General features: G+C 41.5%; 1 protein-coding gene across 1 annotated transcript; it reads right to left on the reverse strand.

Annotated features, from left to right (window-relative positions):
* Positions 1–2293: 2293 nt before the first annotated feature.
* Positions 2294–18978, reverse strand: LOC130367290 (vomeronasal type-2 receptor 26-like). Its single transcript, XM_056569696.1, has 3 exons — positions 18874–18978; positions 18219–18342; positions 2294–3219 (listed from the first exon to the last, which is right to left on the reverse strand). The coding sequence occupies exons 1-3, from the start codon at positions 18976–18978 to the stop codon at positions 2294–2296; spliced, it is 1155 nt and encodes a 384-aa protein (XP_056425671.1).
* Positions 18979–20300: the final 1322 nt, after the last annotated feature.

Here is a 20300-nt window from a genome sequence, read left to right on the forward strand (position 1 = left end):
AGCCACTATCTGGTCTCCTCATGCTGCCAACAACTCCAGGCTGTCATTCAGCCACTATATGGTCTCCTCATGCCAATAGTGATAAGCGGCAGGGGCCATATTCAAATTCACGATATTTTGCAAATATATTGACGATTATTCTTCCTATGCTCGCGAAGTTTGCATATTTCCTATGTATGTTCACTTTTTTTTAACATGCTAAAATTTGCATGGCAAATTTGCATAAAAATTAGCATGTGAAAAAAAATTGCGTAGTGCCGATGCTCAACAATAGCTGCCAACTCCAGGCTGCATCATTCAGCCACTATGGGGGAGATTTAACAAAACCTTTGCAGAGGTTACCCATAGCAACCAATCAGATTGCTTCTTTGATTTTGCAGAGGTCTTGTTAAAAATAAAAGAAGCGCGCTGATTGGTTGCTATGGGCAACTGGGCAACTTTTCCTGTGGACAGGTTTTGATAAATCTCCCCCTATATGTTCTCCCCACGCTGTGAACACCTCCACGCTGTGTCATTCAGCCACTATTTGGTCTCCTCATGCTGCCAACACCTCCAGACTGTGTCATTAAGTCATTATATGGTCTCCTCATGCTTCAACCTCATCCAAGCTGTGTCATTCAGCCACTATATGTCTCCTCATGCTGCCAACACCTCCACGCTGTGTCATTCAGCCACTATATGGTCTCCTCATGCTGCCACCACCTCCACGCTGTGTCATTCAGCCACTATATGGTCTCCTCATACTTATGCCACCTCCAGGCTCTGTTATTGTGCCACTCTGCGACAGTGATTCTAATAGCGGTGCCTGTAATCTGCATGTTATTCTGAATAACAGTATTATTTAACTAACCCAGCACACACCTTATGTGTGTTAGGACAAGGCAAAGTGTTTTATACCCCTATTGAGCCTCTATGTAGGCCAGAAATAGGCATTTTTAATAGTGATTCACAATGAAAAATTTCAGCGCACATTTTATCAGAAAATAGGCCAGATCGAATATTTCTAAAATTCGCTATTCTCTAGATGTAATGTGTATGCGCGCATTCACTTCAAAGGTCATTTAGAATTTTCATTGTTCACACTTGAAAAATTCAACATGCGCCGAAACTGAAAATAATAAATAAATGAGGGAAAAAACAAATGGATTATTAAATCTGCAACAAATACAACCATACTCTCTTAAGAAATTAGGGCCATTGCCGAATTGATACTGATTGAAGTGTGTGATACTTGATGTATCAAGCAGATTTTGTGGATATTGGCCCTCATTTTCTAAGAGTATTGAGCAGTTTTCTATGTGGATTCTAGTTTCCAACAGGTTTTCATGTTTTTTTTCTGTTGTATCTTGTGTTTGGCAAATTTCCAAATGTTTTGCTCTTTTTTACACATGGAGAAGAGAAGAAAGAATGTGATTTAGGTCGGAGATGTTACTTAATGTAATTGAAATCACTTTTAATCAGACTGCAGAGTCTGTGTAGAACTCGTATCTACCACTATGTGCGGTAGCATTCGTCTGTGTATAGCGTGTTTTGTTCAGTAACACTATGGCGTATTATTCACTTGGGGAAGATATTCAAAAGTTGACTACTTATTTCTTAGACTAGGCTGTCTATGATTGTGCCCAGAGTTTGCACCCAAAATATAGGGTTCACAGAAGCCGCTTCTACGGCGTCATTATATGAGTTACAGTTGAAAGCCATCTTCTATGCTAAGTGACTGCCCTGCAGTACCTGTGTAAAGTATTTGTCATGAATAACTAAAGAATAACCTCTATATTTAGGAAGGAATCATATCACAACAAGTATGCCCATATAGTTAAATAGTGCTGAACTTTATTCCAACAAAGATAAAAATGCTAAATTTTGGCATACACAGTGCCACATGCAGAGACAAATGGTGTTTGGTGCGGACTCTTTCACCTAACTGCTTTTTAATGTACTTATATACAGAAACAAGCAAAAGTAAATGGTGACACATTTTTCTTAAAGCATTGTTAAAACTTTCTAGGATGATTTCGGAATATTAAACAGGTATTCCGGCTTTTAGACATTTTGTACCCTATACAAAGGATAGGAGAAAAGATGTCTGATTTTGGGGTGGGGCACTGCTGGGATCCCCCGCGATCTTCCTGCAGCACCCGCATTATGCGCAGAGCTGTGTCTCCAGGCTCGGAAACCCGAAGTTTTCAGGACTGGAGACGTGACGTAAGGGGATAAAATGTTTAAGGCCGGAAAACCCCTTTAAGATTTATTTTCTACACATAGAAATTATATTGTTGAAGGTTATTTCTGTCTATAATCTGCTTGTTGTTTCTTTATCTTTTTTCCTCATCATGAGATAATCTTTGGAATTCATCTCTGGTCTGAACAGTAAAATAAAACATTTAGGAAAAAACATACAAATCAACAATGCCCAACTAGATGCCAGGATGGCAAATACCTCCATGGCAACTGTATATTTACCCTGGGCACTGAGATAGGCTGGAATAAAAGATACCCAAACACACAGAAAGGCCAACATACTAAATGTTATAAACTGGGCTTCATTAAAACTGTCTGGAAGTTTTCTTGCCAAGAAGGCCACTATAAAACTAATAGTAGCCAGAAGAAATAGATAGCCAAGCATGGCCCAGAAGGCGATGGGTGACCCATTATTACAGTCCACAATAATAAGTTCTGGTTTATCTTCAGCGTTGTATTGTGGGAATGGAGGAGCCACTGATATCCAAGTGATACACAATAATAATTGTAGAAGGACGCAGATAGAAATGATTGAGTAGGAGACTCTTAGGTTGGTCCATTTTCTTAAACTGCTCCCTGGTCTAGTTGCCATGAAAGCAAAAACCACCATGATCGTCTTGGCCAATATACATGCAACACAGAGAGTGAATACCAGACCAAAAGACACCTGACGTAGAAGACATTTATCATGATCAGGGAAACCAATAAATCCTAAGGAGCAAAAGAAGCAGAGACTGAGGGACATGAGTAGAAGACAACTTAGGGAGTAATTGCTGGCTTTCACAAGCGGAGTGCTCTTGCGACTGAAGAAAAGCCCCAAGATAAGAGCTGGAAATATCGAAGACATTATGCTGATAGCAGCTAAACTGGCTCCTAATATATCTTCATAAGACAGGCACTCTGTGGGTTTAGGGAGGCACCTGGATTTTTCAGGATTTGGCCATTGGTCCCATGGACATCTGAAGCAGTTCAAGGAATCTAAATATAAAAAACATATTGGGGTACATTTATAAAGGTATTTAGATCCCTTTTTTTGCATACAAAGTCTCATAAAAAGTCACACATGCGCCTACGCACTTCTTTTTGCGACTTTTGTGAGTAAGCAAAAAGTTACAAACAGCCTTACCTAATCAAATTTTAGTTTTCCCTTTGCAGTGGTTGGGTATTTATGATGTGCGAAAGTCACACGTAGGCAAAAAAAAAGTCACAAATCCCTTAAAATAAGTCGCAAGTCTACTCCTGTTCTGACCTGGAGTACAAAACTCCCGTACATGAGCAAATTTAAAAAGTCACAAAAATTTCTCACAAAAGTCTCAGCTGTGACTATTTTGTTTTGCTTATGTGCTCCAAATTTATTAACCCCCTGTGATAGTATGATAACTATGTATCACGTAAGCAAAACCAAAATTAACAAAAACAATTACTTCAGAACTTGCTCACCAAAGCAAACAATGATAAATGCCCCTCATTGTTTGTAGGGTATTATGTTTTCTTTTGTGTTACAATGTATGCCAGTGGTATTTTTTTACATGCTACCAATAGATTCGACAAACATATGACGCTATAAAGATGTTCAGTGTTATATAGTGCCATTGGCAGTGTTTTACTGGAGTGTTTTATTAGATGCATCTGGATAGCTTAGTACAGTTAAATCTGTCACCTGCATTGACCTATTGGTACAAGATTGTAGTACAGGTGATACTGATGAAAATGAAACATACTGATCCCCGATCCATATCCGCCTATATTCTTTTTCTTCCTTCATGTGCAAAGTAGGAGCTTTGTGCATGGAGGCCATTCCCAAGCCCTGGGTGCACGGTGACTCCTGTCTTTAGAGGAAACACTTCCTTCCCTTTGCTGAGTCTCCTATGCTAAAGAATGAAGCTCTACTCTGCAGCATAACAACTCTCCTCTGCAATGACTTAGAAATTTCACTTCATACCCGCTGTACATGTGGAGGAGAGGTGTTGTGCTGCAGAGTAGAGCTCGAGAACGCCTCCCGTGCACCAAGCTCTTTATTAGCATATGAAGAAAATAAGAAGAACATCAGTGGAACAAAAGCATGTCTTGGGGATAGGTAAGTATCATTTCCATCAGTATCATTAGCTCTACAAACCTATACCTATAGGTTAGTGCAGGTGATACTGATGACAGAATCAATTAAACTATTTGTAAATTATTTCTATTGAAAAATTTTAACCCTTTCAGTACTTATCAGCTGCTGTATACTCCAAAAGAAGGTGTTTAGTTCTTTTCTGTCTGACCTCTGTGAACTTTGCTGACACCTCTGTCTATGTCAGGAATTGTTCAGATTAGGAGTAAATCTCTTTTGCTCAGGACAGTTCCTGACACAGAAAGAGGTGTAGGCAGAGAGCACTGTGGTCAGACTGAAAATAACTACACAATGTGATACTTATTGTAGGCCCCAAAAATGAATATTGCCCATCTTAATATCATGAGGTTCCTCTGGATAGAGTGATATGTAACCTTTTTCTTATATGATATTCCTAACCTGGTAGCTTTTGTTTTATTGTAACAAGTTACTCACTACTCACATGTATTGTCCTACTATATGTAGTCAATTAACAAGCTTGTAATGTTAACTAATATATCTAATTGATATTCATTTGCATATATCATTGTGTTTATTACTCATTTATGTTTATAACCTTATAACCAATAAATCTGCATACTTTTATAATACCTGTGTATTATTGTATTTTGCAAAACTACATCCTTAAGTGTTAATGTCATCCCATCATAAAAAAAAACTTGTTGATATCTGAGGAAATAGTCGGACTCAGATGTGAATTGTATTGATTGGCTTTGTCTACAATTCACCAGGTCCTAATTTTGATATTTTGGATATTTTTTTATTTTTCATAATTAATAATAATTATGACCATAATTCCTAATTTATAATTGAGTTATTACCACGCAACAACATGGAGGCACTGCTGAGATATGATTGAGAAATGACAGATTAATGAATTAACAATATTTTTGTTTGGAAGTCATTTTGCAATATTACTAAGTGTGGCTGTGTTAAACCAACTCTGTGTTATTCCATGCTAAGCATTGCATTCCATTGTGTTAGCAGTGGCAGCGTGTGGTTAAGCCATGTGTAGTTTGGTTATAGTAAACTGTTTTAAAGGGGTACTCCGGTGAAAAACTTTTTTTTTTTTTTAAATCAACTGGTGCCAGAAAGTTAAACAGATTTGTTAATTACTTTTATTAAAAAATCTTAATCCTTCCTGTACTTATCAGCTGCTGAATACTATAGCGGAAATTCTTTTCTTTTTGAAACACAGAACTGTCTGCTGACATCACGAGCACAGTGCTCTCTGCTGACATCTCTGTCCATTTTAAGAACTGTCCAGAACAGCATATGTTTGCTATGGGGATTTCCTTTTACCCTGGACAGTTCCTAAAATGGACAGAGATGTCAGCAGAGAGCACTGTGCTCATGATATCAGCAGACAGCTCTGTATTTCAAACGGAAAATAATTTCAGCGGAGTACCCCTTTAATGAGTATGCCATATAGTACTTGTTAAGGTAACAGTGAGTCCCAAATTGTCATGCATGTCCTTGTAGGCATCAGAATGCCTAAAGCCAGATCACGTATACAAACCCTTGGAAGGGCGTGGTCTATACATAGTCAATATCACTGTCTGGTACTGAGGGGGTTAAACCCATACCAGAACCACAGATGAGTGTGTCGCATAAGGTGTAATTACACAAATGCAACTAGTGCATGACAAGTAAATCAACTGCAGGAAGTTGTTTTCTCTATGCTAAACACAATTGATTTTTATATCGCCTGAAATTAATAGTAAAATTGTCCCAAGATGTTCAAGATGACATAGGGAATAGATTTAGGTATCATTAGCCTAGGCAGTAGGGTCTGGTTCTAGTCCTTTGACTCAGAAACCTTCCTATGAATTCATGGCCACCATCTCTAATAGTTGGAGATTTACCTCATAAGTGTAATGGACTCAAATCACAGAAGTAGATTTTTATTGAGGTCCCAGATTACAGGGAGATTGAGTTAAGGAGCTCAGGGCGTGGCATAAGGATAATAGAAAACTTTATGATAAAGTTTGACCCAAAATATGCAAGTTGGAGTAAACATGTTTCTTGCAAAAATGTATTGCAGGATTCTAAAAGTACAATCTGCAAAGTACAAGCTGCAGATATATAAATCCCCAAGGGGGGAATTGTATTGTTTACCTGTATCTGATTAATCATTTCACATTGTAAAATGTCTTTTCACACATTTGTGAGTTTCTTCCAAGAACGTACCTGGACCGAAACTGGTTTGGTGCTGGACAGCAGAAGGCTGTTTTCCAAACACGTTTGCAAGCTGTCTGTTTGCTAAAGGGGGGAGAAAAAGTTGTATGTAAATTCCCTCTGAAAAGTTGTGACGCTGTTGACCTCGTGCTGATAGAGCAGAAGGTGGGGGGGGGGGGGGGTTCTCTAAAAAGATTAACTGCATTTAAATAATTTGATTTTGTCTCCGCTGATAGATATTTCTTTTGGGCATAGCTAAATTCTTTTGTTTTGGGCCATGGTATACTTTGATCATGTGTAAGATTATTTATATTTCTTAATCCAATTGTGAATAGGAATTATTAAGTGAAATACTGGTCTATCTTTCACTTAAATACCCGCCTAGTTGTGGATGTAACTTATAGTTTTGTCACTGTAAAATGTCTTAATATACAAATTCTGCAGATTTATTAAGGGATCCAGGATGACATTTTATGAAGTGTCATCATTTTAATTGTGGATGCACTATAGCAAAGTTGGAAGGCTGGTAACTTGCTGTATAATTCCATATTGGGTTTATATTACCAAAGTGTTGTTAGATTGGTCATGGTCTTCTCATTTAAGGCACATATCCGGTAGCCATGGTAGGCATGGTTAGATATATATATATATATATATATATATATATATATATATATATATATATGTGTTGCTCTTGTGTTCATATAATATCCCAGCCAATTAGATTGCCATCTAGTATTGTTTTTTTGTTACTCGGTTGCCATAGTGAGATTATTGATAATGCTGCCATATTGTGTAAATTTTGGTACGGATTGCTCTTTATTGTTGCATATTTTCTGTCCACAACATTTTGATTTTATATTCTGTAGTCATCTGTATTATAAATGTCAGCCAAAAGATAGTGTGCACCATATAGGTTGTTTGCTGAGGCCAAGTAAAGAGTGTTTTGTTGTGTAGACACAGGACAGTGAAGTTAGATGAAACTTAATTTATTTTATCCAATTAAAAATAATAAGTAAAGATCAGAAATCTTTTTCAGATGTTACCGACCATTGTTTATGCAGCATTGAAAAGTTGATACTTTTTCATAGAAAATTGCCCATTTAGCAGAGTACCTGAAACCAGTTCATTAGTTTTACAGTGAAAAGTGCAAAACTATATTTAAAGCTTTCTGTTTCTTAAACCTAGATGCCTAGACTTAACCCTAAATGCCTTAAATGTCTCCTAAGATAAGGGTGGGGTGAGGAGTCAGACAACAGTTTGCTTCCAGGGGTCACAGAGCTGTGACTCTCGCCTGGTCTCGGTTTTTAAAACAGGATCACATCGTGACCCCGCATCACACCGGGTCGGTCCCGGCTGCTAATGGTAGCTTGGACCCTGGGCTAATAGCGTGCGGCACCAATCATTGTGCCACGCGCTATTAACCCTTTAGACGCGGCGGTCAAAGTTGATTGCCGCATCTAAAAATGAAAGTAAACGCTTCCCGGCAGCTCAGTCGGGTCTGATTGGGACATCGCCAAAAAATCACGATGTCCTGATCTGCTAGGACACGAGTGGAGACCCCCTTACCTTGCTTCGTCACGTCCCGTCGGCATTTGATTGCTCCAAGCATGAGCTACAGGCTTGAGCAATCGAGCCCCTATCTCGCTGATCCATGCAAAGCTATGGCTTTGCAGGGATCAGGGTAAAAGATCAGTGTGTACAGTGCTATAGCCCCCTATGGGAGCTTTAACACTGCAAAAAAAAATTGAAAAAAAGTTAACAAAGGTCATTTAACCCCTTCCCCAATAAAAGTTAGAATCACCCCCCTTTTCCCATAAAAGAAAAACTGCGTAAATAAAAATAAACATATGTGGTATTGTCGCGTGCGGAAATGTCCGAACTATAAAAAAAATATATCGTTAATTAAACCACACGGTCAATGGCGTTAACATTTTTTTACCACTTTATTCCCCCGAAATGTATTAACCCATTTTTTGTTTGTTTGTTTTTCTCTTTACATTTCAGATCCGTCTATCCTTTGGGCTACTTAAGATTCGGTGGACTACGATGACCAGAGTTTTTTTAATATTAACATTTTGTAACGAGGGCTTGTGGGGGAGAGTTTTTTGGAACAAAAGTTTTTTAAATGTGTTTTTTTTATTTATTTATTTTACAGGCTTAGTAATGGAAACCTTCTTATTGACCATTACTAAGCCAGGGCGGCAAAAACAGCTAGCGCTAACCCCCAATTATTACCCCAGTACCCATCGCAACAGGTGTGTCGGGAAGAGCCGGTACCAACAGGCCTGGAGTGTCAAAGATGGCGCTACTAGGCATAGGCGGTAACAGGCAGGCGTTATTTAGGCTGGGGAGGGTTCTCGCCCACCCTGGTAAGGTCAGGCTGTTGCTGTTTGGTTAGTATCTGTCTGAAAATAAAAACTCAGGGGACCCTATGCATTTTCTTTAATTATTTTATCATTCATTTTAAAAAATGCATAGGGTTTCCCGTATTTTCATTCTCAGCCAAATACCAACCAAGCAGCAACAAACTGACATTGTTACTGGACCTTCCCAGCCTAAATAATGCCAGCCTGTTATAGGCTCAGGAGTGTCATATTTGATGCTTCAGGCCTGTTGGTAGCAGTTCTTCCCTACACCCATGTGGTGCTGGGCACCGAGTAATAATTGGGGGTTAGCGCTAGCTGTTTTTGGTGCTAACGCTAAGCCCTGGCTTAGTAATGGATTCTGATTATAAGACAGCTTCCACCACTAAGCCAGTAAAGTAAAAAAAAAAAAAAAAAAGCACTCCCTCACAAGCCCTCATTAACCATTTTATTAACATTAAACAAAAAGAAAAAAAAAACACTGGTCATTGTTGTAGTCCACAGGATACACGGATCTGAAATGAGAAGGGAAAAAAAACAAGGAAAATAGGTTAGTACATTTATTGTAACCTACCTGCACATTTCCCGCCCGCATCGCAGCGCAGCACTACAACTCCCAGCATGTCCTTACAGTAAGGACATATTGGGAGTTGTAGTCATGCGGCGTGGGCGGGTGACAAGCTTGTCATCCACCCGCCCATCTAACACACTCACCCCCGTGCCACACAACTACAGTCCTTACAGTAAGGACATGCTGGGATTTGTAATAGTGTTGTGTGGGCGGGTAACAAGAATGTCCCCCTCCTGTACATCTCCTACCCGTTCGTCCCACCGTGCCTATGAAATTTAAAGTAAAAAGTCCCACAAAAAGCAACTGCAACTTTTTGCACGACTTTTTGCACAGCTTCGCTCCCACCCACATCTACCACCCACCCTCTAGCTATTGCAGGACTACAAATCCCAGCATGCCCTTACAGTGAGGACATGCTGGGAGTTGTAGTCCCAACACCTTGCCGGCAGGTGGTAGATGTGAGTGGGTGCTGGGGAGTGGAGCATTTTCAAAAAGTAGCACAAAAAGTCTCACGTGCGACTTTTTGAAAATGCTTTCATAGGCAAGATTGTAAGCCAGGTCTGACCTAGCTTGCACTTGCGACTTTTGGAAGGGAGTTTGCGACTTTTATTTACTTGTGCGACTTATGTAAGCAAAAAAAATGATGCTTAAATCCCTTAAAAAATCTCCCTCTATATCCACTGCTAGAGATGAGCGAATCGAAGCTGACAAACCCGAATTCGATAAAAATTTAATGAAAAATTCAATATGCAACAAATGCGAATATCGCATTTTCTATATTCTATAGCGTGAGTCACTTCATTAAACTCCATTTTACAGCATTCCAGGCTCCTGGACACCTAAAATGGCGGATCCACATGTCAGTGCATGGGGCAGGGGATGCTGGGAAGGCGGGAAGGCGGGATGACCCTGAATTACATGCAGGATGCAGCCTATCAGCATTCACTCACCCCTGTGATGTCACAGGCCCATATAATCTGCAGCCATTTTTCTGGCTACTCATTTCATGCCATACACTGCAGAGGGATAGGACGGACTGCGTGTCTCTGTGTGTTACACAGACACGCTGAATTGATTATAACACAGTGTTCCAGTTCCAACTGCTAGTCACCTCAGCATTGTGGACAGAGAGAAGTGCAGTGCTTTTTCTCACTGAAAATGATTTTTATGCCAGCCATTAACCTCCCAGTCACTTTATTCAGCATTTTATCAGAGAGGGGCAGATAGCTTTTCGTTGCCTCATACATTTCAAGAAGCTGCCTCAACTTCGTGAACCTTAGCAGAGGATGAAGGAATGATTTTTCAGCGCAATTTTTTTATTTTTTCCACAATAAATTATCTGCTGCTTATACTAGTCTGTAGATGGTATAATAACCAGCAGTTTAATACACTTTTTTTTTGTGGTGCTGCACTGTTGTGTCCTGCTGCTGTTGTGCAAAAATAAGTTTTTTCAGAGTACAGTAGTGCATTTTTCTGCCCTCGTACGTGCATACCACATACCTACATCAAAGCAGTCTACTATTTTGTATCTGTAACAAGCCTAGATAATCTGAAAGTCCAGGCAAAAGTAATCATTGGCTGGTGTTTTACGAAAATATGTTTTCCAAGTGTACTGTAGCAGATTTTTTTGCCCTCATACGTGCATACCACATACCTACATCTAAGTAGTGCACTTTTTTGTACCTTTTAATCTGTAACAAGCCTACATACAGTGAAAGGCCAGGGAATAGTAATCACGGGCGGGTGTTTTATGAAAATACGTTTTCCAAGTGTACTGTAGTGCATTTTATTGCCCTTATACGTGCATACCATCTACCTACATCCAAATAGTGTACCTTTTTTACATGTTAATCTGTAACAAGCCTATACACAGTGAAAGGCGTATAGTGAAGCGTATTGTACTCCCCTCGTATACGTATATACTAAGTATGTCAGGCAGAGAAGTGCCAGGACGTGCTCAGAGGAGTGGCAGAGGCCTAAATTTATCAGGCAGAGGTCGCAGCAGACAAGGGGCGAGTGGCACCAGGAGTCACAGAGAGAGGCCTGAGCTCCTGGTATCAGCTAGCGGTCGTGTCTCTACCAGCAACCCATCTGTCGTCATCGATTGGTTGATGCGGTCATCCACTTCATCACAAGTGACATCTGATACCCCCAGTCAACAGTCGGTGGGTTCCTCAGACATAACCCTCAGTTGGCATGGTCCGGGAGAAGGCCCTGTCCTCAAATTGCCTCTGACCTATGCTGTTCCCTCCCTTAGAAGGATCTTATGCGGTGGGTTCAGCTCCACTATTCAGTGAGGACGATCTAATAGAGGATAGTCAGCAGCTACTGCCCAGCCAAGAAGTGGAGGAGACATCCGCCGCTTCCTCCGTATTGATGAGTACGGTGACGTGGGAGGTGGTGTTTCCAGCATTCAGGGTCCTGAAGCAGACACTGTTGAGGAACCTGAGGAGGACATCAGTGACATGCAGACAGAACTCGATGATGATGAAGACGATCGCAATTGGGAGCCGGGTGCATAAGGAGAAGAGGGTTGCAGGTTGCCCGTGAGGCAGCAGCTGAGCCAGCAAGGTGGTAGCATGGTTGGCAGTTAGCATAGTAGCAGAAGTGGAAACTCTGGAGCCAAATGTGCCCAAGGTTGGCCGCCTGTTTCGCGGCAGCCTACCTTCCCGGGAGGTAGTGGAACAGGGGATCCTGGAGACGGCGGCAGTAGCAGTCAATTAGTGCAGACTGTTGGTGGGAAAATCAGCTACTCCTGGTGTGGCAGTTTTTCATCAAGCATCCGGAGGAGGTTAACACAGCCACATGCAAGATATGTCGGCAGAAGGTGAAGCGTGGCCAGGGTACCAATGATGGCACCATGGCCCTGCATCAACATATGATATTAACTGCAAATATGTTATGGTAGCACTAGCTAACATAAATGCTTAATTGAGATTTCAACATTGATCTGTCAATCTTAGGGGTTATGAAACCCTCTGGTGTACTGCTGATGCCTTTTCCTGACTGAGTGTTTCAGTCCTTAAGAGTAGTATCTGTCCTTAAGAGTTTCCGCCACTGGACGGTTAAATGCTGGTGTGGGACTTGTGGGGATGGGTGCTGCATGGAGGGGACAGGTGTTTCTGAGGAATCAGCTCCACGGCAGCACCAATGTGACCTGATCCCTCCGGGTCTCGCTATGAGGCTGAGAGGGTCTAGAGCCGAGGTACTTTAGTGCCTCGGGGAGTGGTGACCCCCAAGGTGCCGAAACTCACTGGGAGTATTGGCTCACTGAGTGAAAGCACTGGCACCCTAAACTCTTCACCTTGTGGCACTAACTTCTTGATTCCGGGCCTTCTGGTTAGGATCAGAAAAATTTATATAGATCCGACCAGATGTCCGGGCAGTGTATCTGCACACATTCACTTATGTTTTTCTTTTTTGTCACTGTGTCGCTTTTTTTGTGTTGTGTGTCCACAGGATTGTTATGATGCAGCAGCCCTTCTGAGTGTCCCTCCTAGCAGTCTAGGGGAGGTGTGCGGGGCCATTAGGTTCCGTAAAAACCCTACATGAGCAGGGTACTGCCCGTTATCAGTTCTGTGGGCAGATACCTTGGCTAACGCCAATGGGGATGCCAGGAGCATTTGTGGTCCCTTAATAACTCCGGCAAAAAGGGAAATCGAAGCTGGTACGTTTTTGTCCAGAGGCGAAGGGTAAGGTTGGTTGGGGGGCCTCTCTCCTGTCGGAGAAGGGCTTGCGATAGACCGCATCCTTTGTTCACTTTTTTTTAGTGTAACACGTTTGCTCTTTTTCTTGCATTTTGGGTGATTCCAGAGCACTTTCCTCGGCTCTTAATAAAAATAAAAAAAAACTTGCAATAGGACTATTTATGTCAATGACATTTGCAGTTTTTGGCACATTTCTTACCTGTGCTAAATTTTTTTGTATGTTTTTGCATTTTATTATCTAAAGTTCAGATGTCTCGCCAGTATTTCATTTTTATAAGCAAAATACTTATTTTTATATATCTTTCAATTTTTTATACAAGAGTTTTCCTCAGGGCACTTGCTTAAAATGTCTATAACTATTTTATATATTTCTTAGGAGTCAGAATATATGATTGTTTTGTTTTGCAATGTAATGTTTTGTAAGAAAACATGCCCTTTGAAAAAGTTTGGGGGGGTTTGTTGTTCCCCAACAAAGGAAAAAAACAGCAGTACAAAACAGTGCTGCAGCACACAGTCACTGTGTAATAAACCCAAAATTGCTCGCTTTCACAGACTATTAGGAATGGACTGCTGGGTATGTATTATACCGTCAACAGACTAGTATAACCAGGAGACCATTTGTTGTGGAACAAAGAGGGCAGAAAATGCGGTACAATACGCTTAAAAAATTTATTTTCGTAAAACACCAGCCGTTGATTACTTTTCCCTGGCCTTTCACTGTATGTAGGCCCTTGACAGATTAACAGGTACAAAATAGTACACTACTTAGATGTAGGTATGTGGTGTGAATGTATGAGGACAGAAGAATGAACTACAGTACGCTTGAAAAACATATTTTCGTAAAACACCAGCCGGTGATTACTTTTGCCTGGAATTTCACTGTATGTAGGCCCTTGACAGATTTACAGGTCCAAAATAGTACACTACTTAGATGTAGGTATGTGGTATGCACGTATAATGGCAAAAAAATGCGCTACAGTACACTTGAATAACGTATTTTCGTAAAACACCAGCCCGTGATTACATTTGCCTAGTCTTTCACAGTATCTAGGCTTGTTACAGATGAACAAAATAGTACATTACTTAGATGTAAGTATGTGGTATGCACATATATGTGCAAAAATATGCGCTACAGTACAAATTCAAATACGCATTTATGTAAAACACCAGCCGGTGATTACTTTTCCCTGGCCTTTCACTGTATGTAGGCCCTTGACAGATTAACAGGTACAAAATAGTACACTACTTAGATGTAGGTATGTGCTATGCACGTATAAGGGCAAAACATTTTGCTACAGTACACTTGAAAACTTATTTTCGGAAAACACCAGCCAGTGATTACTTTTTCCTGGACTTTCCCAGTATGTAGGCTTGGTACAGATTAACAGGTACAAAAGAGTGCACTGCTTAGATGTAGGTATGTGGTATGCACGTATGAGGGTGACTAGGAGTTGAAACACTGCGCTATGATCAGCCTCTCTGTGTAACACTCAGACACAGGCAGTCCGTCCTATCCCTCAGCAGTGTATGGCATGAAAGGAGCAGCCACAATATGGCTGCCGATTATATAGGCCTGTGACATGACAGGGGTGACTGGATGCTGATAGGCTGCATCCTGCATGTAATTCAGGGTCATCTCGCCCAGCTTCCTTCCTGCCTTGCCTTGCCAGAGTCCCTTGCCCCATGTACTGACATGTGGATCCACTGCCTGGAACACTATAAAATGGAGTGTAATGAAGCGATTCGCGTGATAGAATCACGGCGATATTCGCTTTAGTTGCAAATCGAATATTTAATGAAATTCAGAACTAATTTGGGTTCATCAGCTTCGATTCGCTCATCTCTAATATCAAGCTATAAAAACAAGAATTGGTGAACACAATAATTGGAGTCTAAAGAATCATTGGAGCTAAAGGTCTTAATGGAAATTGCAGCTTTAAAGTATTATTCTAAGTGTTTTTGTAAGTGTGGTTTTTCTGTGTGAATGGAGGCTTGAAGTTTTCTTATATTATGAAGTACGCACAGTATGTAAAGAGTTAATGTTCTACTGTTACTCCTGTCATTCCCACATTTAAACCCACCTGAGCCATGATCCTGTGTGCATGACTAAGTGGTCGCGCCCCTGAAACGTAGCACGGCATGTTTGTACTTGTGTCTCTCTCCACCTGACCGAGATATGTGCTGCTCCATCTTGCTCTATTGAATTATCTACATCTCAAATGTCACAAAGTAACTTTGATATGAAGAATTATTGAATAAATAAGAAAAGAAAGGAATTATTTCAAATTTATTGGTGTCAGAAGATTATTCTTTATATTTGACCTGTCTGCTGAACTATATGCCTTGATATTTTGAATGAAGGATATGTTGTGGGGTTCATAGAGCCTGACTATCAAGGGAATTGCTTTTGATGTACCGTATTTATCGGGGTATACCACGCACCGGCCTATAACACGCACCCTGCTTTCTTTGGCCACCTGTATCTCATTTAGAATTTTGTTGTTTTTATAAACTTTTTACAGATTTTTATTAAGCTTTTGTTATGTTTAAAGGGGTATTCCGGACAAAAACATTTTATCCCCTATCCAATGGATAGGGGATAAGATGTCTGATCGCGAGGGGCCCCCTGCTGAGACCCCCCGCGATTTCCCTGCAGCACCAGCATATGTTGTGGGGTTCATAGAGCCTGACTATCAAGGGAATTGCTTTTGATGTACCGTATTTATCGGGGTATACCACGCACCGGCCTATAACACGCACCCTGCTTTCTTTGTCCACCTGTATCTCATTTAGAATTTTGTTGTTTTTATAAACTTTTTACAGATTTTATTAAGCTTTTGTAAAGTTTAAAGGGGTATTCCGGACAAAAACATTTTATCCCCTATCCAATGGATAGGGGATAAGATGTCTGATCGCGAGGGGCCCCCTGCTGAGACCCCCCGTGATTTCCCTGCAGCACCAGCATTCTATGCGAGTGCTGAATCTCCAGTTTCAGAAACCTCCGGGTTTCCGGAACTGGGGACGCGACGTCACGGCACGCCCCCTCTATTCATGTCAATGGGGGGGGGGGGGGGGCGTGACATGACTGGAGGGGGCGTGACTTCACGTCCCCAGTCCCGGAAACCCAGAGGAAATCTGAAGGGTCAGTCCAAAAGATAGGGGATAAGATGTCTGATCGTAGGGGACCCTCTGCTGAGACCCCCCGCAATCTCCCTGCAGCACCAGCATTCTATGCGGGTGCTGAATCTCCAGTTTCAGAAACCTCCGGGTTTCCGGAACTGGGGACGCGACGTCACGGCACGCCCCCTCTACGTCACTTCACGTCCCCAGTCCCGGAAACCCAGAGGTTTCCGAAACTGGAGATCCAGCACCCGCATAGAATGCTGGTGCTGCAGGGAGATTGCGGGGGGGTCTCAGCAGCGGGCCCCCCTACGATCAGACATCTTATCCCCTATCCTTTGGACTGACCCTTCAGATTTGTATTTTTAAATGCTATTTTTTTTGTTGTTTTTTGCTCTTTTAACATCAGTTGTCAGCCATGTAGGATTTAGCTTTAATTGTTTATACTTGTTCCCCATAGGAATAAATTTAGCTGTTTAGTTATTCAGTGTTGATTTGGAAACATCCCATTTATCGTCTGTATCAGTATTTGAGAAGACCTCATCCCAGTCTATGTCCTGAAGTGCAGCTCTTAGCTCAGGGAAATTTCCCTTTTTAAATTTATATGTTCTTGCCCTTCCAACCTGTCTTTGTTTTCTACACTTTAGGCCAAAATTAACTATATTGTGGTCACTATTACCAAGGTTTTCACGCACCAGTTACATTCCAAACCAGCTCTGCATTGTTGGAAATGACCAGATCCAACAAAGATCACTTTTTGTTGGGTCCTTTACAAACTGAGCCATAAAATTATCCTGCAATAAATTTAGGAATTGTCTCCCCTCTGTAGTTTTAGCCAAACCATGACCCCAAGCCCCAGCCCCCTCCTCCAAGTAATTTGTCCACCAGTTCCACCACATGCCTAAGAGTCAGTGAGCCAGCAAACCGTTCGGAAAAGGTTGTCTTGGCGACAAACCTGTCTTCCTGATTATAGAATCCCCTACAACCACTAGCTGTCTTGCCCTACCTGCGTTACCATCCCCAACAATACTAGTTGAACTGTTCCCTCGGCTGTTAGGGAGACAGGTATCCACTAGGGTTGCCATTTCTGATATTGAGACCCTCACATAATCACTCAATCATCCAGTTTTGCTTGGGAGAACAGAAACAGAAGTGGCCTTCCTTTTCCTTGCCCCCTTCTAGTCCATCTTACTACATTAACCCAGCTCCCTACTTCCTAGACCTCTTGGCTAATTTATCCAACTTACATGTCTACCCCACTAACTGCTTGCTCCGTACACAGTATGCTTTTTTCAAGATGGTCGATTGCCCTCTTTGTTGCATTTTGCTTCTCTAGATCTCTAATATGAGCTTCCAGGTGGGAAACATACTCACATCTGCCACAGCGGTATTCACCCTGAAGCTGCTGCTCCAGAGGTGTATACATATGACACATTGTGCACTGAAGAAAACCTCCAATCCTGCTGTCCAATATCCTTGAAGACAAACTGTGGTAATAATTATAAAGGAAAATTAATACTTACAGTGACTTTAAGCTCCTTCGTCCACCTTCTGCTTTTTTAAACTTCTCTTTTTATAATTTCACCATTATATCTTCAGCTGCACTTTTATCCACAAGCCACAGATTTATCCACAAGCTATCTCAACCAGAGCAGGACTATCTCAACCAAAGCAGGACTATCTCAACCAGAGCAGGACTATCTCAACCAAAGCAGGACTATCTCAAACAGAGCAGGACTATCTCAACCATTGATGGCTTATCCTAGGAAAATGCTATGTATTAAACACCTTGGAAACCTTTTTAGGAGCATTTTCCCCCTAGAAAAACCCCTTTCTAAATTTGTTAAATGAGTAAGGGAGTTTGGGTTAAGGGATACATTATCTTTTAGAGGCCGGAAATATATTTTGTAGTTGAATATTACCTGTCTGATTTGAAATCTCCCCCTGTAGACATGGAACACAGGCGTAACAACATGTCGGTTTCCCTTGCAGGGCGACCTTTCTGAATCCCATGATGCAGCTTTCACTACAGTCTGAGGAAGGGACCTGGGAACAGTAAACATTTCATGATTTAACACTGAAGAGTTCAAGTCAGTTTGATAAGATTCCATATAAGTGATATCATATAATATGCACATAGCATAAATGACCATGAGAGGGTATCAGAGAGGGCTGTGTCCATTAAAGTATTTTATTAAAAATATATAATAATTAAATCAGGAATTTACTCTGTAGGTGAATAACAGGGGTGTGGGGAGTATCAGGGTCACAGATAATTGTCTCTCACTTCCTTTTCTTCATCACTGTAGGATGTCTACCACTTCACACTCCTCACCCTCTCCTCTCTCCATCCTTTACTCATTTCTTCCTTCACTCATTCACTTTTACTCTAACTCTTTATATTCCTCCCTTCTTCGCTCTATCTCTCAAACTTTCTCTTCCTCCTTCCTTCCTTCCTTCCTTCCTTCAATCACTTCCTGCCTCACTTCCTTTCTCTCTCCCTCCATTATTTCCTTCTCCTTTACTTCCTCCTTCTCTTATACCTTCATTTCTTATCTATTTTAATAATTGTCTTACTTCCTTACTGGTTTCTGCCTTTATCATCTCTTTCTTCACTCTCTTCTTCCTCTTTTCTTTCTCAATTTTTTTCTTCTTTCCCTCCCCTTTACTGTTTTCTTTCATCACTTCCCACTCTACCAATAACTTATTATTTTTTATCAGATTAAATGGTTTTTATTTTTCAAAAATGTAGTACCACAAAATATTAATGGTAACAACAAGCATGTGATTAAGTAACAACATAAATGGAGAGACATACACAGAGTACATAACCATAGTCAGAGCACTCTGAACTGTGATATAGCACTCAGTAAAGCAGATAATTCTCTGATAATTAGGTGCAAAACCTCCATATAACTGGGTAGAAAATGGGGGGGGGGGAGAATGGTATGGGCCAGATAGGGCAAGAGCACATCTGTGGGGGGGGAAGGGGGACCAGGAGGAGAGGGAGGGGAGAGGATGAAGGTCCTCATGAGAAGAGAAAAGGAAAACTATGAAAAAGGAGAGAATAAATGAGAGGGACATAACCAAAGCAAGAACCAGTAAGAGAGAGAGACTATCAACCTACTTCCCGGGATGATCCCAGCTCCAAGCTCCACCAAGTCCACACGAACAGGAAGAGACAGCTCAACTCAACACGGGGGGACTATCAGGGGGAAGTGGGGGTGTGTCTGACATGGTGGGGATGTAGATCTCTAAAGTCCGGTGAGGAGAGAGAACTCAACCACGGGCCTTAGACATTCATGTATCGATCAATCGTGCGGCGGGAGTCTGCGAGGAGCGCCTACATTCTATGTAGATGAGTCACTTCTTGAAACGAGAACGAAAGGGTCGGAGGGACTGTAGATCTCCAAAGACTTGGAATGACAGTCCGCGCTGCCAGGAGTAGAAAATGCAAAAGGTTGCATACCCCCCTTGGGAGAGCAAGATAATACAGACAACAACAGAGGAACCCCAGTCAGGAGGAATATAACATCTATCACTTGAGACCAAAAAGAAGACAGAGAGGAGCATTCCAACCATATGTGAGTGATAGTCCCACCGGGCACTCCACACCTCCAATAAACATCAGGGACAGAGGGGTAGAAGCGCGACAGTAGTGCAGGCACCCTGTACCATCTGGTAAGGAGTTTGTAATTTGTCTCCTAGACTTTGCAGGAGATTGAAGTCTTGAAGACACATAGTTACTGCTGTTGACCATTCGTCATCTGACAAATGACGACCTATAGTGGTTTCCCTACTGCGTCTGAAGGGGAGCTGCGAATCCCTGAGGGAGTCTAAGATAACGTTATATACGACACTCGCTGAGTGGGACACATGGGAGGAAGAGACGCAAAGGTGCTTGAAAGGTGACAGTGGGCGGTGTAATTGTAAAGTCAGTTTAGAGGCTGCATAGAAGTGATGCAACTGCACGTACTGGAAAGTAACAGACAGAGATGAAGCAG

This window comes from Hyla sarda, chromosome 4 (assembly GCF_029499605.1).
Source record: "Hyla sarda isolate aHylSar1 chromosome 4, aHylSar1.hap1, whole genome shotgun sequence".
NCBI classification, from domain to species: domain Eukaryota; kingdom Metazoa; phylum Chordata; class Amphibia; order Anura; family Hylidae; genus Hyla; species Hyla sarda.